Raw genomic sequence first — 16680 nt, forward strand, 5'->3', positions numbered from 1 at the left:
ACTTTCTAAAGATGTAGATGGGATTACATTGATGGATAAAATAGCTGAAGTGTGCTGCGACCTGAATCATTTGTGTGACACTAATACCCGTTGATTGAGCCTTTACATTCGGTTATATCCCAATCAACCCATATCAGATTTAAAAATATTACATGTTTGTATTATAATTATTATTGCATTATTGTCAATGTTGTACTTGGTAGATTATATTTCTTGATAATCAGAGCAGTGATTTGGGGGTTGGTTGCGTAGGGGAATGTTTGAAACATTATTTAAGCTGTTTTCAAGCATGGAAGATTAATGTTTTTCTCTCAGGTTTTCTATTGTCAGATTGATCCCAAATTGCTTGAATGTGGTTTCAGACCTGCACTGCACACTGGAATAGTACTGGTAGAATATTTATGCTTGGGTAAATTAATTTTGAAAAAAACAATTGAAAGGGCAAAGTATTATATTTATTACAGGTTTCCAATTTACCCATTGGAAAAGGGTGAAAAACAAGTATGCTCCTTTAACTGTAAGCTGCAGAGATCACCTCACATAACAGAGATAGATTAACATTGTGTCCATATTACAGTTATTTTCAATGCTAAAACACATTTTTTTAAAGCAGGGCTTATTTTCTCAAAACACTAAACACAATTCACAAAACCATACACACAAAGTACAAAACACCTCATACAGTATATACTGCAGAATGAAGCACTGCACCATAAACACTTACCAAAACCAAGCTTTTGCACCAAATGGCACACTTCATTTATAGCACAAGACATTTTGTAAAACCAACTACACACCATCGTGCTCAAGCACACTGTTTTATGGCGTTTGATAGAGAGAATTCTGCAAATAAAGATTGTTCAAGTCTCCAAAATATGTGCAGAAACACAAATATACTGTTGTTATACTTTTACTTTTCAAAAAGTGGAAAGTTGAATTGCAAATTGGGTGCAGAGCTGAACATGTGTTTAGAGTTGTGGATATTTGAGCTGAGGTTTTGCTCTTTCAGTGTCAGTTTAAATAATGATGCTTTTTGTGTCATTTTAGTGCACAACCTTTTTTGATTGTTACACTTACATGTTCTTTATATATATTTGATGTAAAAGAAACATGTTCAATCAAATACATATATACACTGTCATTCAGATTGATTAATACTTCTGTTTCTTTTGAGAGGGGACATGCTAATGGCATTTGTCACAATACCAGCTTCCTTTGGGGGCAACTGTTATACCAACACATTCAAAATGAAACCAGGTAGTTTCACAATGTGTGTTATCACATCCTATCATGAGAAGCTTTTCCTCTCCACGACAAAGGCACCACTTGGGTATCAGTGGTTGGCTGAGTCAGAGTGGCACATACAGCAGGGTCTGGTATCAGGCAGAGAGGCCTTTTTGGTGCAGTAATGGAGACTGGTGTAGTTGCACTGGGAATTCTGGTGAAGAATTGCCCACTCAACTCGAGGAGAATGACCTTCTGAAATAATTCATGCGCTTTGGGGTATACCTTCTCCCAAAAGTCAATATCTGGGGTTATGCGTTCAAGGTGAATCTTTCCATTCACCCACAGAACAAAGTCAGCATATTCAACATCACATAGAAATAACTGGGTCTGCACTTGATAGAAATAGGCATGTCCTGTCCATCACGTGATTCCAGGCATGTATGGTCTGACGGCGCAGCAACACAGTAGAGGCATTTCATTTCCAAAACCATTTCCAAGTAGTCTAATAAAGTCCATAGTCTCGAGAACCGTTTAAACTTGTGATTTTCATTCTACGTAAAAGTATGCGGAATATGTATGGGGTCAAAGTGGGGTGTTTTTGAGCTCTGTTCAAATGGATTTCCCAGTCATTCCTATGGGGCAAATGATCACAGTTGTATGCGATTTGCGTGAAAACGGCTTGGCAAATCTCTTATAAAAGACATAGCAACCTTTTTGTTTTTGTATTGTCAATATCATTTGTATCTGTATAAGTCCCTTTTGTGAGGGCAAACAAAAAAAAAACAATAAAAAGTTGGTCACAAAAAAAGACATAGCAACCTGATCCCGGTCATTCCGCACGGTTTGATGGTTTTTTTGTGTGTTTCATGTCAACGCTGCCGGACGAGTAGCATGACAACATTTGTGGCGAAAGAAGGAGAATAAGACGAGATAAGTATGTCGAATACTATACTGTGTGGCTTCGCCATCACACGGGAGCATGTACACTAGGTTTACAGTACAAAACACATTGCATTTCATTTTTTCAACGGTTTCTGTCTGATAAAGATTTCAAGTTTTTTCTCATGATAAAACAATACGTTATTTGTTAGTATAATAAATGCTTTAGAATGACTGTTTATTTAGTGCATTTTTCATGAAACCTGTGTTCTGTCCGGCAGTCCATGTATCAAGTGTAGGTTTTCCCTACGGAAGACATTCTTCTTGAAACAACAACAATTAATGAACAAAATAAAATGACAATACATTTACTTTCTTACACACATAAAAAACATCACATGACAGTTGTGTGTAGTGTGATGGTTGTGTAGTGAAATCTTAGCACGAGTATCACGTTTCCTATGATCCTGGAAGCAGTGCGGACTCAGCTGCGGCAGGTCAGACATCTGTCGTTTTGCTGCGCTTCCTTTCACTGAAATAACAACAAAAACACACTCAGTTAGGGAAAGGACACTATTGTGTCCAGGGTTGGGAGGGTTACTTTTAAATGTAATTAGTGCCTGTTTATTTGTTTTACTTGTGGGTTGGGAATTATTTTCAAAGCATCACTTTGATATAATGTTCCATTCAAGGTATATTTATCTGGGTTCAGATAGCTTCGCTGTTCTAAGTATGCTTTGTGTCGGTGTGAATCTGAATCTATCAAATGCTTCCAAAAATTAAGAGGGGAAATTGTCCCAGTTCTGCTCTGCAGCCATGGTTTGGACAGACTCTATGGACTCAGTATGTTTTTACAGAACTCAAGATACACTTTTTCAATTTGGTTTGAGTCCCAATGCTCTTGTTTTAATCAATCTCTCTCTCTCTCCAAAATGTATTCACTTCAGGTTTACGAAAGTATCTATAATCAGATTGGTTCATGTGTTTCTCTCGGGCACGCTGCCTACCGTAGCTCCTCTTTCAGACGGCCCAGTTTGTCGTGCAGCCGATCATTCTTCACCCGAATGGGGTTGTTGGGAACGAACCAGGCAGCAATGAACTTACACACCACCACGACATGCTACAGGAAAAACAAAAGAGAACATACACAGAAACTATTTCACTGCGTTCTTCAGTTCATATGGACAGCACTGACGAAGAAAGGATGGAGTACACACCTCAAACAGGATGACGAAGGCAAAGCGCACAGCCAAAACCAACCAGAACTGAGAAGTCAGATTGTAGTCTTCATCACTCCTGTAGTCTCTGTAGCTGCAGGCACACACCACACAGAGAGTCCTGTTTATCACATCTGTGACAGGTTAGTCTTTAATAGTTGGATTAAATCTCCTCACCTGCACTGTGTGACATTAAAGCCGCCTGTGATCATCTGATCTGGAATAAAGTCAGTTCTGACTGCCTGGTGTCTTACAAAAGCCGTGGAGAGAGTGTCATTTATGTAGCCCTGCATGCAGCTGCAAAGAGATCACAAACCATCGTGGTGACACACTATACAGTTGGCCGACGTGTAAACATACATTTGTCCCAGCCGATACAAAACTCACTGTGTGGAAGTGTTTCCATTAGCACAGGGTCCATAACGATAACGGTAAACAAGGCGTGGAATGAAGTCTGAGGAGACTCCAATAACCAAACCATTAGCAATCACTGCTAACACACCAATGACCTCCAACACCTTTGTCCACACACCTGCAGACAGAGGACAGTGCTGTTACACTCACACACACCTGCACACAGCATAACCAACGGCAGACTGAAGGAACTACCAGAGAGAGGTATTGTCACAGGTTATAGAAAAGAAAAACAAGTAACTTTGTATCATCATCGAAAAAACGGACTCATCCAAATATGACTCATGCATTACGTTAGGAAGCGTGGTAAAAAGAGGATCTTTACATGAACAGCATTCAGGAGTCTTCAGATCACATGGTGGCACATTTTCAATTATTATTAACAATTATTCTTAGTCATTTCAATCTGTGAGATGTTTTTCTAACTGACACACAAACAGGACACACTTTCACATACAGTTTGTCGTTTAATAAATACATTAGATTGCAACAGGATGTGAAACGTTTCCTGTGGAGTGATCCTTTATTTAAGGTTCTTTTATGGGCTACTGCTCTCATGTATTATTACAGTAACAGACACACAGCTCACCAATGTCGTTGGTCTTTCTCGGGACCAGCCGGCGCTCCAGGCGGACCATTTTGATGGCGTCAAGACGGATCTCGAAAATGTTATTGATGAGAGCAAGCAGGGGGGCCAGGGGGAACGCTGCCACGAATATGGTGGTGAAACTGAACTGGACCACTGGAGGGGAGGGACAATAAGTAAGATAGAAAGGTAATTATTCAAGGAATGTGGAAAGTGCATTATGAATAAGTGAAACAAGTTCTGAGAAATGGGTGTTGTTTAAATACTGTTGCATAAGAATGAATAATAGGATTTACCACTTGAGGATTTTCTATATACAGCAGGCAACACATATTGAATTATGTTCACATATGTAAGTTCTGAAGTGGTTGTACTTACCTACTTATTTGTCTATATTGTATTCTAGTACAACTAATGTGTGCTTTTCTTCCATATTAATATGTTGGCTTATTGTGTATTATTACCTGCTGTCATGCTACTTTTGCAAGTCATTTCAAGCCTTTCATTACAGTGAGCGTATGCAGAAGTATGCGGCCGCCTGAAAAAAACTATTAGTGTGGACGTTCTAAGCACTTTAAGATCGAATTATTTCTACTTTTCAAAAAACATCAACAACGTCACTGTAGAAATTGGAGGGAAATCGAAACGAAAAATGATCTGATGTGTTGCACTTTAATATGCATGACATTTACTTCAATATGTACAACATTTAGTTTAATATTTACAATCTTTATTTTCATGCAATATGTACGACGTGAGTGAGTGTTTTACTTTTATCTCCGTATGCAGATCTTCCTCCTCGCTGTAAGGCTGTCAGACGGAGCGGTGATAACCTCATTCAAACTTAGTGTGAGACTAACAATCCTCCAGTGGATGTTCATGCAGCAATGTCAAGCTAATATATAGCAGCATAAACAAACAATCCAAAGGAGCGATGCTAGTTTTTCACAGTGATGGTTCATTGTACAGATATTGTTGTCATAAAAACAGTAGAAGTGCCGGGAGTTCTTCTATAGGCCTGTAGTATAGGGAGAGCAAATCCAAATAGCCTTTATTTGATAATGGGTTTTAATTCCTTAATTTTGAAAGTATTATTTATTTGTGAAAAAGTGGATGACTTTTGCTAAAGAGTCTTCTTAACAACAAATCTCATCTCGTAAGTGGAAACGTTTTTGTATAGTTCTGCCCTTGAGTTTGCTCTCGTATTATGCCCATGCACAAACAAACTCTTCAAATCAAGATAACTTAACCTAGTGCAGACTTGCAGATGTGTCAGTACTTCACAAGGATGTTGCACAAGGATACAATCCCTCGTGGAGCTAGAGAGTTGGGTTTTTGGTTGTGAGTGTCAGCACAGACTGTGGACATACCCATCTCCAGGAACTCATTGAACAGACTGAAGGCATCCGTGTGGGCCAGGTGATAATTAGACAGCCAGTGGCGAAGTTTGCAGACGTCACATGGTTCAATGCGTCCCTGTTCGTCACGGCAGGCCTTCCTGTAACAGTGACCGCACTTCCTCTGCAGCTTCTTTGCTGTTTTTCTTCTCAGACAGCTCTTTAACCAACTGGAAAACACAACATTTTGACATGAATGCAAAGTAACTGTGATTTTCAATGGACACTATAACCATTGTTGCCTAATAGTAGATCCTAAATGAAAATACAGCACACTCACGGCACAATGAACTCAAAAATGTTGTTGAGAGTCTGTTTGAGCAGCATGATAACAGCCATCTGGATGAAGAGGTCTGTCAAACAACCGCTAGGATGGCACTACAACACACAACATATATCGTAGAATAAGAAATATGGGACAAACATGCTTTATGAAAGGCAAAAAATAACTAAAATCCTAAACTAAAGTCTCCTCACCTCCTCCAGTCTCCATCCAGCGATACGGACATAGTTCCCTGGATGGCCGTTAATCCTGTGACAACAAAACTTTAGCTTCACATCAACAAAGAGCATTTTGAAACTGGCTACAGTCCTCCTGTACTACAGTACATGAGACAGCAGTACATGCTGAGGAAAAAGGGACAATAAGAGGTTTGATTTTGAAATGTTAGCAGCGGCTTTGTCAATGCTTTATCTAAGTGTCGGATATGTGCTGGACTTCATGAGATCATTTAGAAATAGTCAAATCTAAGCTGATCTGATATAATATCTAACCAGTCTGTTATTGGCATTTCTTCATTACAACACCACACATGTTTGTTTTATCTCCCCCAAAATACAAGTAAATATAGGTATTTTAAACTTGTGGTTGATCATGGTTAATAACAGTATTATTTGGATTAACACATTTGTTTGCCCAATTGACACCAATAGTTTTAATCTATTATTTCAGACGGAGATATATATAATGTTTTAGCTACTCAGCTATGAGTTATTTATAAAAAGCGGGAGCAACATGGAGGAGAAGTGGACTAAGTTCACATTTCCAATGAAGTTGGGATGTTGTGTAAAACATAAATAAAAACAGAATATATGATTTGCAAATCCTTTTCGACCTATATTGAATTAAATAGACCACAAAGACCAGATATATATCTACTTTATATGTTTATGCAAATATTCAGTCATTTTTTATTTGATTCCTGCAACACGTACAAAAAAGCTGGGACAGGGGCAAGAAAAGATGGGAAAGTTGAGGAATGCTGAAAAAACTCCTGTTTGGAGCATTCCACAGGTGAACGGGTTGATTGGAAACAGGTGAGTGTCATGATTGGGTAGAAAAGGAGAAACCCGGTGGGGCTCAGTCGTTCACAAGCAAGGGTGGGCAGAGTTCACCACTTTGTGAACAACTGCTTGAGCAAAAAATCCAACAGTTTAAGAACAATGTTTCTCAACATAAAATTGCAAGGAATTTAGGGATTTCATCATCTACAGTCCATAACGTCATCAAAAGATTCAGAGAGACTTCCGGTATGAAGAGTGAGGAGTAGACGTGTTTTCCTCCGCTCCCTTGCTTCCAACTATTTATTATGTAGAAACCTTGTTACTCACTTCATACTTACACTAGTCGATACATAACAACTGAGCAACTTTATACCTTAAGGAGACATGCCACCAAAGCCCGCAAAGCGACTATCTCTGATCATGGGCAGCGTATTACCTCTTTGGAGTCGAATGCGGATTTGGTCGACGGGCGCCTGTCGACTTTGGAAGCTACATGCGCGGAGCTAGCCGCTAGCAATGCTAAGCTGCCAGCGAAAACTGCAGACCTCGAGGCCCGCAGCCGCCGCAAGAATATCCGCATTATTGGGAAGGGTGGCGCAGTGGTCTGTGCATCTGATCATCAGATCAAGGGGGGTGTTGGGGAACTCCAGTTCGAAACCCGCTCCTGCCGCCACTGCGTCAGGCCGTTGTGTCCTTGGGCAAGACACTTCACCCGGATTTGCTCCTGTGGGTATTGTCCACAGTACATGTATGATACTAATGTGTACTTGTAAAAGCGCCTCGATGACTTTGAGGCGTGAAGATGGATGGTGTGGCGCAGTGCGCTGTGCAATGATCATCAGATCAAGGGGTGAAACCCGCCACTGCTGCGTCTGTAAAGCCGGTGTGTCCTTGGGCAAGACACTTCACCTGAACTTGCTCCTGTGGGTATTGTCCACAGTACATGACCATTGCATGTATGATATGTGTAATGTGTATTTGTGAAGCGCTTTGAGCATCTGGAAAAGCGCTATAATAAATGTAAGGAATTATTATTATTATTATTATTATTGGTCTCCCGGAGTCGATTGAGGGCCTGCGACCTTCTTCTCCGACCTACTACCCCAGCTTCTGGGGGACCAAATCCTGCCTACTTCTCCTGAACTGGTCCGGGCTCACAGGTCGTTAGCCGCGAAGCCAAAGCCTGGGGAAAGACCGAGGCCTGTCATCATCCGATTCCACAACTTCCAGACCAAAGAAAGAGTCATCCGTGAAGCCCGGAAAATGAGAGCGGATCTACGGTACGAGGGGAAATCGATTGCCTTCTACGAAGATTATATTCCCGAGGTTGTGATGCAGCGAGCTCTGTACCGCGAGGTGATGGCGCAGCTGTATAAACTCGGACTCAGGCCTGCTCTCCAGTACTCCAAGCTGATGATTACGGCGGAGAATGGAGACAAAGTTCGAATGTCATCCGTCGAGGAAGCTAAGAAGTATCTTGCCGCTAAACAGAGGTAGCATGTACTGCTATAAAACACAGTAGCTATGGTCGGCCCATCTTCTAACTTGCCACATTACTGAGTGGTCTAACTTAGCTGCTCGTTAGTATAGCCTGGACAATGCCAAGCCACATTCTGCACACGTTACAACAGCGTGGCTCCGTAGTGAAAGAGTGGGGGTACTAGACCGGCCTGCCTGCAGTCCAGACCTGTCTCCATTGAACATGTGGGGTGCATTATGAAGCACAAAATACAACAACGGAGACCCTGGACTGTTGAGCAACTGAAGTCGTACAGCAAGCAAGAATGAACAATTAGCGTCATCGATTCCCAAACAGTTATTGAGTGTTGTTAGAAGGAAGGTGATGTAACAGTGGTAAACATGCCCCAGCTTTATTGGAACGTGTTGAAGGCATCAGATTAAAAACGAGTGAATATTTGCAAAAAGGGTTAGGGTTTATCAGTTTGACCATTATATATATCTTGTCTTTGTAGGGTATTCAATTGAATATAGGTAAAAAGGGATTCGCAAATCATTGTATTCTGTTTTTATTTACGTTTTACACAAAGTCCCAACTTCATTGGAATTTGGGTTTGTAGTTCTCACCTTCATGTTATACAATGAAGTAATAATTATTTGATCACTTTCCAATTTAGCAAGTTTACCAATTTACAAAGAAATGAACCGTTTATAATTTTAATGGTTGGTTTATTTGACTAATGAGAGACATATCAAAAAGAATATCCAGAAATGTAGAAAGAGACATCAATTGATTTGCATTTAATTGTGTGAAATAAGTATTTGATCCCCTTGCAACAAAAATAATTCTGGCTTCCACAGACGGGTACATAAGTCCTCTTCCTTTAAAAAAGTGCTCCTAATCTCAACTTGTTACCTGTATAAAAGACACCTGTCCACAGAATCAATCAATCAGATTCCATTTCCAACCTCTCCACCAAGAATAAAGAGCTGTCTAACCCCTCGATTCCACCGGGTCCATCTGCGTCGCGTTACGGCTGCGCCACGGTTTTGGTCCGGCGTCCTCCGGCGTCATACCCTACCGGGCGCGTTTCAGAAGCATTTCAGAAGTGGAGCGTCTTGCCTGCCGACTCACAGTTTTTATTTATTTGGGCATATTTCCTGGACAGGCTACTTTGTACAGACAAAGTTAATAATAATTGTAATATTCCAGTTATAAACGACATGAATCAAAGATGTGTTGCTGTATTTTAGTGGTAAAAAAATTAATTCATCATCATAATTATTCTATATATATAATTTACACAGTGCCTGTAAACCGGAGGAGAACGCTGGCATTTCTCCTACTTGAAAGACTGCGGAGGGATAGGGTCTGCAAAATTAGTTTATTTTGGGGATGGGCCGGATGCTGTTACCGGTCCACTTCCTGCCCGGCGCCTCTGCAACGCCTCGCGTCGAAAAATAGACTTCAATCCTATTTTGAGCGGAGCCCAGCGCCGAGACGCTTCTGGGACACTTCTGAGCCATAACGCAGCGCGTCTGGTGGAATAGCACTCATTGACTAGAGTGGCCGCGATCCTTGCGGACGCCGCGGTAACGCGACGCAGACGGACCCGGTGGAATCTAGGGGTAAAGACCTCAGGGACCAGATTGTAGACCTGCACAAGGCTGGGATTGGCTACAACACCATCAGAAAGCAGCTTGGTGAGAAGGAGACAACTGTTGGTGTGATTATTCAGAAATAGAAGAAAGACAAAATGAGCATCAATCGCCCTCTGTCTGGGGCCCAACACAAGATCTCGCCCCGTGGCGTATTGATGATCATGAGAAAGGTGAGGGATCAGCAAAGAACTACACGGGAGGAACTTGTTAACCAGTTTAGGCCTGAGCCTGTTTTTCAGGTCTCAGTCTCGAAAATGACATTCCCAGAACAAATGACCATATCTTCCCTTCTAAAAAGGGTTAAATTAATAATCTTTTTTCTCAAAGTAATGATAAACCTGTGAGTTGGATGTAGAAGAGTCAGAATCAATATCGATGTTTTTTATTTTAAAGAAAATTCAGATTGAACATAGTAAAAAACTGTAAATTATAGTGTCCGTCCAAATATTCTTTTTTACTTGTAGTGAAAACTACCCTTGGATGATGGTAAGGTAGACTAAAAGCTTTAGGAATACAAAGTACAACATATAATAAGTACCCTGTATCAAGATTGATGCAAAACAAAACATAGCTAAAAAAACTCCACCTCTGAGGTGATTTGGGTGGAAATGAGGGTTTTACCGTTTCTCTGGAACCCATTGGTCGATGTTGGTGATTGACATCTCTTTCTGACCGTTAGAGCCAATAGAATCGAAGGGGAATCTCCCCACTCACACGGTAAAACAAAAAGGTGGGGGCTTCGCACACACAGTTTTGCACCAGAGTGAACCTATCTCTCGCTCTGACATCTGAAAACCGAAAAGCAGGTTTATTGCTCATGGATTATCAGAAATAATTTCAAGGGAACACAGACATATTGGATTAATTTATGGATTAACTTCAGCAGCGTTTTATCGTTGTAATGCCATTGAAGACCACTTTTGACCAGACTACCACACAGGTGAGCCATGTTAGCGTTTTTAGCTACCTAGCGCCACATGTTCTGATGTCTGTTCTTGTTATTATCCCGCGAGTTCGTATAATTGAGTGATGATGCAGGGTACCCCTCGATTCTGTGTCACCTCACGATGTGAAACGATGGGTTGGATGTGCAGCAAAGATAAATAATAAGGTTTTGTAAGTGAATTTCGGTGCAGTAATCTGTTAGCATTTTCCGCTCGTTGCTAGTTCAGAGGCACAGCGTTAGCATTGTGAGGTTTTTTTTGAAAAAAATTAAAATGATCAGTTAGATGAGTTTCTTCCCGTTACATGAATATAAAACATTCATAGTTTATTAAATGAACATGCCCTCAGACACTGTTTCCTGCAAGATGTTGCAGGAGGGCCCCGGTACCGGGGTCTCTCGGGCTTAACAGGTTAATGATCTCAAGGCAGCTGGGAGCACAGTCACCAAGAAAACTATTGGTAACACACTACACCATAAGGATACAATCCTGCAGCGCCTGCAGGCCCCCCGCTCAAGAAGAACATGAGAAGCCCGTCGGAAGTTTGACAATGAAGCTCTGAATGATTCAGAGAAGGCTTGGGAATATGATGAGGTCAGATGAGACAAAAATGTTGATCTTTGGCATCAACTGGACACGCCGTGTTTGGAGGAAGAGAGATGCTGACTATAACCCCAGAACACCCCCCCCCCCCCCCCGGTCAAGCATGGAGGTGGAACATTATGCTTCGGGGGTGTTTCTCTGCTAAGGGGACAGGAGCACTTCCCTGCATCAAGGAGAGGATGTACGGGGCCATGTAGCGTAAGATCTTGGCCGATTGCCTCCTTCCCTCAGCCAGGACACTGAAAATGGGTCATGGAGGGGTATTCGAGCAGGAAAATACACCTGAACATACGGCCAAGGCAACACCGGGGCTGCTAAAGAAGATGCACATTGAGGTGAGGGAGGGGCCTAGCCAGTCAACGGAACTTAATCCCATAAAAAATCTGTGGAGGCAGCTGAAGCTTCCAGAGGCCAAGCATCAGCCTCAACATCTTAAGGATTTGGAGAGGAACTTCAGAGAGGAGTGGACCAACATCCTTCCTGAGATGTGCACAGACCTGGAGACCAACTACAAGAAGCGTCTGACCTCTGTGTGTCCAACAAGGGTTTCTCCACCAAGTACTAACACATGTTCTGCAAGGGGATCACATACTTATTTCCCACAGTTAAATGCAAATCAACATTTATCTTTTAGGCCACACGAGGACGAAAACGGTCGTTTGCGTTACTGTTTAGTGTCATATAGACCGTTCGGCCACACAAGGACGACCGAATACGGCACTAAACGACTGAGGAAACGATAACGGGTCCCAAGGTGGATAGAAAGGCATACGCCACTCTCTGGGGGGTCAAACGGCTCCGTGTGTGCGCCCTAGCCGAACATTTTCAGATCACTGATAGTGATTGCGCAATAGCCCCGCCTCTCCCCACCTCTTCTGCTCACCTCCGCTTACCCCGCGCTATTGCTGAAGTGTTTCGCCACCATCAACAACAACAACAATGGCGGATCGCAGAGTTGCTATCGTGCTCCGGACGCTATTGACCATGCTACAGTTGTTTGTGCAACATCTACAGCAATAATGATGAGGCAATAGCCCCGCCTCTCCCCACCTCTTCTACTCACCCCCGCGTCAAAGTAAACTGCACCCTGAATTCAGATTATTTATCTTTCTCTCGATATGGACCTAAACGCGAGTGAAGTCTAATCTGATAGGACGGAGACACGCAGCTCTGCTCACCCGCAGCTCCTCCTGCTGCAGCAAAACACACACTTCAAGTCAGATCATCACCCTTAGCTATTTTAATTAACTCTCAGACTACCTAAACTAGTTATAAATATGTTTATTTTTACTGTCGGCCGGGTCACTCATTACTGGATGAGCTGCTGCATGAGACAGACACTGACGCTGTCCGAAGAGAGGGAGGAAAAAGAGAGTATCCGTGTATTTTATTATTATAATATATAGAGTCGTTATTCATTTGTTTTAAAGCTCAATAAATAACAAAAAAGACCTTTGACCGGCACTTTTATAATTTTGTCCGCAAGATTTAAACTTTAATGCACGTTGACTGGCGAAAAACTCTGCCCGGTTCCCTCGGCCCCCACCGCGGAGAATAAACAGAAGGGCAACCATGACAACCATGCTTCTTCGCTGCTTTTGTGGAGGAAGTTACAGCGCCACGTATAGGCTCCTGCATATGTACTGCAGCTTCTCCAGCGGTTGGAGCTAAACGGAGCGGTCTAGTGTGCGCAGACACTATCCGGATAACTATTGCGTGTGGACGGAAGCTTGTTTGCGATTGCGTTTGCGTTAATCCTATGTGTTTAGCCGTTTTCGTCCTCGTGTGGCCGCAGCCTTATATAATGTCCATTTCTAGATTCTTTTTTTCTCACCTACTATTCAAATGATAGACTGTTTATCTATTTTTAAGTGGGCAAACCTACAAAATCTGCAAGGGATCAAATACTTATTTTCTCTGCTGTGAACAGGCTGTAAGATGCAATGTGTATTTCTAAGCCACCAGCTCCAAAGGAATACAATCAGCCTCTAGTGGCTAAATACAGTATCAATTCATTGAAAGTGGCCATGCAGCACTTGGATGCTACATATAACTGACTGTAGCCAAGTCTGTCTTGGATGTGTTAGTTCTGTTTATTCTGTCCGCTGTAAGGACGCCCAATATGCGCAGCAAATAGCTAAGCTAGGTAGGTTAGTGGTGCAAACATGCGAACAAATTAGCAGTAGTAAGATATGAAAACATAGGGACAGGTACACCTTCTGCTGATGAAATGTACATGAACACCCAAGGGGACCGTGTCCAACAGAAGGATGCAGGAAGTACAACATGAGCTTGAAAAACATACAAACAACAAAAGAACACACAGTCAGTTACAGAGTACCTGCCCAGGAAGAAGGCCACGTAGAAGAGCGATGAGAAGAGAGTGAAGAACTGGAAGGTGAACATCTTCACTGTGAAGTTCCTCTCTGTGGCAGCAAACGAGTTGGTCTTCTCTACACACACACACACACACACACACACACACACAAACAATATGTAAATATTGTTAATTCTGTGTGACTGGCGAAGCCACACACAGTCTAGTATTCAACAATCTTATCTCATCTTATTCTTCTTCAGAAACACACAAAAAACACATCAAAAAGGTGCGGAATGACCGAGATCGGGTTGCTATGTCTTTTAAAAAAGGGATGTGCCTAGCCGTTTTTCAAATCGCAGAAAACTAGGGCTGCCTACTAATAGTCGATTAATCCCTAGTCGATTTATAAAGTCTTAATCGAGCAATTTTTCATTAGTCGCTTTAGTTGAAAACAAAGCTCCATCCGTGCGCTACATGTAATGCGTCAGCCGGAAACCCCCTCAGACTTCATTCAGAGCGGAGCCTGGTCATTAAAGGGCCCATGTCATACTTTTCTGGTTATTACCCGTCCCCTTGTTTGTTATGAAGGTTTTTCTGCATGTAAACGGTCTGCAGAGTCACAAACCCTCAAAGTACACCCTGTAGGGAGTAAGGCAAGGCAAGTTAGCACTTTTCAACACAGGGTAATTCAAAGTGCTTTACAAAAAATTAAAGACATTAAGAAAATGGCATTTAAAATCAGTCATTAAAAATAAAAGCTAATACAATAAGCATTAAAAGAAAAAATACATGGATAAAAGTTACAGTGCAGTCTAAGATATGAATAGTTCAATTAAAAGCAGCGACAAAATGAAAAGTCTTCAGCCTGGATTTAAAAGTAGTCAGAGTTGCAGCGGACCTGCAGGTTTCTGGGAGTTTGTTCCAGATATTTGGAGCATAATAATTGAACGCTGCTTCTCCATGTTTAGTTCTGACTCTGGGGACAGAAAGCTGACCAGTCCCTGAAGTAAAACTCCAACAAAGAAAAGACCTGTCGATGCTGCCCCAGAACGCCTCGTTGGACATTTCTCTTTTTCCATTTGTTTCTTCAGGGAACCAAGTTGTCCAATCAGACACACACACACACACACACACACACACACACACACACACACACACACACACACACACACACCACACACACACACACACACACACACACACACACACACACACACACACACACACACACCACACACACACACACACACACACACACACACACACACACACACACACACACACACCACACACACACACACACACACACACACACACACACACACACACACACACACACACACACACACACACACACACACACACACACACACACACACACACACACACACACACACACACACACACACACACACACACACACACACACACACACACACACACACACACACACGGCGAGGCTGCGGGTGTGTGCTCGGGCTGGGTTTCGCCGTCTCCACGCAGCAACCAGGAAACCACGCAGCAAGCCAGCTCACACTGTCCGCTCCTCGCAGCAGCAAGCCTCACAACGTCCCGCCAACACGGCACCCAGACCCCACGCAGCATTCACATCCGTTTGTCATTACTGGTGTCATTTCCTGGTTGCTAACAAACGCCATTGTAACACATAATCACTGATGTTCAGCTGTAACGGTGGACTCGTCAGAACAGAGTGGGCGAGTTGACTAATCAGAGCACAGTGGGCTCACAGGGAGGGGGGGCAGGATCTCCAACAAGCCGTTTAGGACAGAGAGTGAATACACATACTATACAGAGATGCTGTGTGAGAAACCAATGTGAGTTTGGAACATTGAGCAATATAAATCTATTCTAGTAGACCTCAACAATGGAGTTATGATCAGTAGAAATGGCCATGACATGGGACCTTTAAGACTTAGAGTGGGTGAAATCACGGCTAGAGGGGAGTGGAGCTGTAAAATCTGAAGAGGTTTTTTTCCAACTATTGCTTGGCTGGCCACAATGTTCACTCTTCATACATCATTTGGTGATCGTAATGTAGGGAAATTTGTCACGGCCGCACCGATATGCTCATTTCATCAAATGGACTTACACATATAACAAACACGAGAGTCATCAGGTGTTCATCTGGATACTTAGCTGATTGGAGTTACAGTTTTTTTACTTAGAAGCAATAATGCAGCACAATATTGTCAATACATTCTCTGACAGGCTGTCTCTCGTTCACTGGCAGGGCGTTGCCGTGGAAACGCTTTGGTCTTTGAACACACCTGTCGGTCGTTAACTAAATCCACTGGTAATCTAAAGATGTTCAGAAACGATGCAGGAATGTGCTACAAAATCCAAAAATGTAATAGATACACAGTTCAAATAGTCAGCTAAAATTATTGGTTATTCTTTGTTGTACCTTAACAATACAACTAATGCTATGAATACTTACTCAGCGGGGGTAATGTTAGCATCGGGATGTGCACCCAAGTTTCAGTCACATCGTCAACATTTCTCAGAATGTTCTAGTTTGTTACAATTGTCATAAAATATATATTTTTTTTTAAATAGTTGTCATAACAGTACCTTTTGTATTGTATCTTTAACGTATTCTTCTTTCTGTGTCTTTGTATGCACCACATGTACTAAAGCAAATACCTGGTATGTGTAAACCTACAGGTAA

The 16680-nt window shown here is 42.2% G+C and overlaps 1 protein-coding gene and 1 pseudogene across 1 annotated transcript in view; one reads left to right on the top strand and one right to left on the bottom strand.

Annotated features, from left to right (window-relative positions):
* Nucleotides 1–433: 433 nt before the first annotated feature.
* The window catches only part of LOC117465879 (anoctamin-9-like), a 58488-nt gene continuing 42241 nt past the window's right edge, over nucleotides 434–16680 (bottom strand). The window contains exons 15-24 of the mRNA XM_034108948.2: nucleotides 14013–14124; nucleotides 6198–6252; nucleotides 6001–6098; nucleotides 5694–5890; nucleotides 4327–4479; nucleotides 3711–3855; nucleotides 3501–3620; nucleotides 3324–3417; nucleotides 3114–3226; nucleotides 434–2638 (exon numbers count right to left, since the gene is read on the bottom strand). Of these exons, the coding sequence (XP_033964839.1) occupies nucleotides 2605–2638; nucleotides 3114–3226; nucleotides 3324–3417; nucleotides 3501–3620; nucleotides 3711–3855; nucleotides 4327–4479; nucleotides 5694–5890; nucleotides 6001–6098; nucleotides 6198–6252; nucleotides 14013–14124 (1121 nt within the window). The 3' untranslated portion in view covers nucleotides 434–2604. The remainder of the gene's footprint in view (nucleotides 2639–3113; nucleotides 3227–3323; nucleotides 3418–3500; nucleotides 3621–3710; nucleotides 3856–4326; nucleotides 4480–5693; nucleotides 5891–6000; nucleotides 6099–6197; nucleotides 6253–14012; nucleotides 14125–16680) is intronic.
* On the top strand, nucleotides 8268–11816 carry LOC139435346 (uncharacterized; annotated as a pseudogene).

This window comes from Pseudochaenichthys georgianus, chromosome 3 (genome assembly GCF_902827115.2).
Source record: "Pseudochaenichthys georgianus chromosome 3, fPseGeo1.2, whole genome shotgun sequence".
Taxonomy (NCBI): Eukaryota; Metazoa; Chordata; class Actinopteri; order Perciformes; family Channichthyidae; genus Pseudochaenichthys; species Pseudochaenichthys georgianus.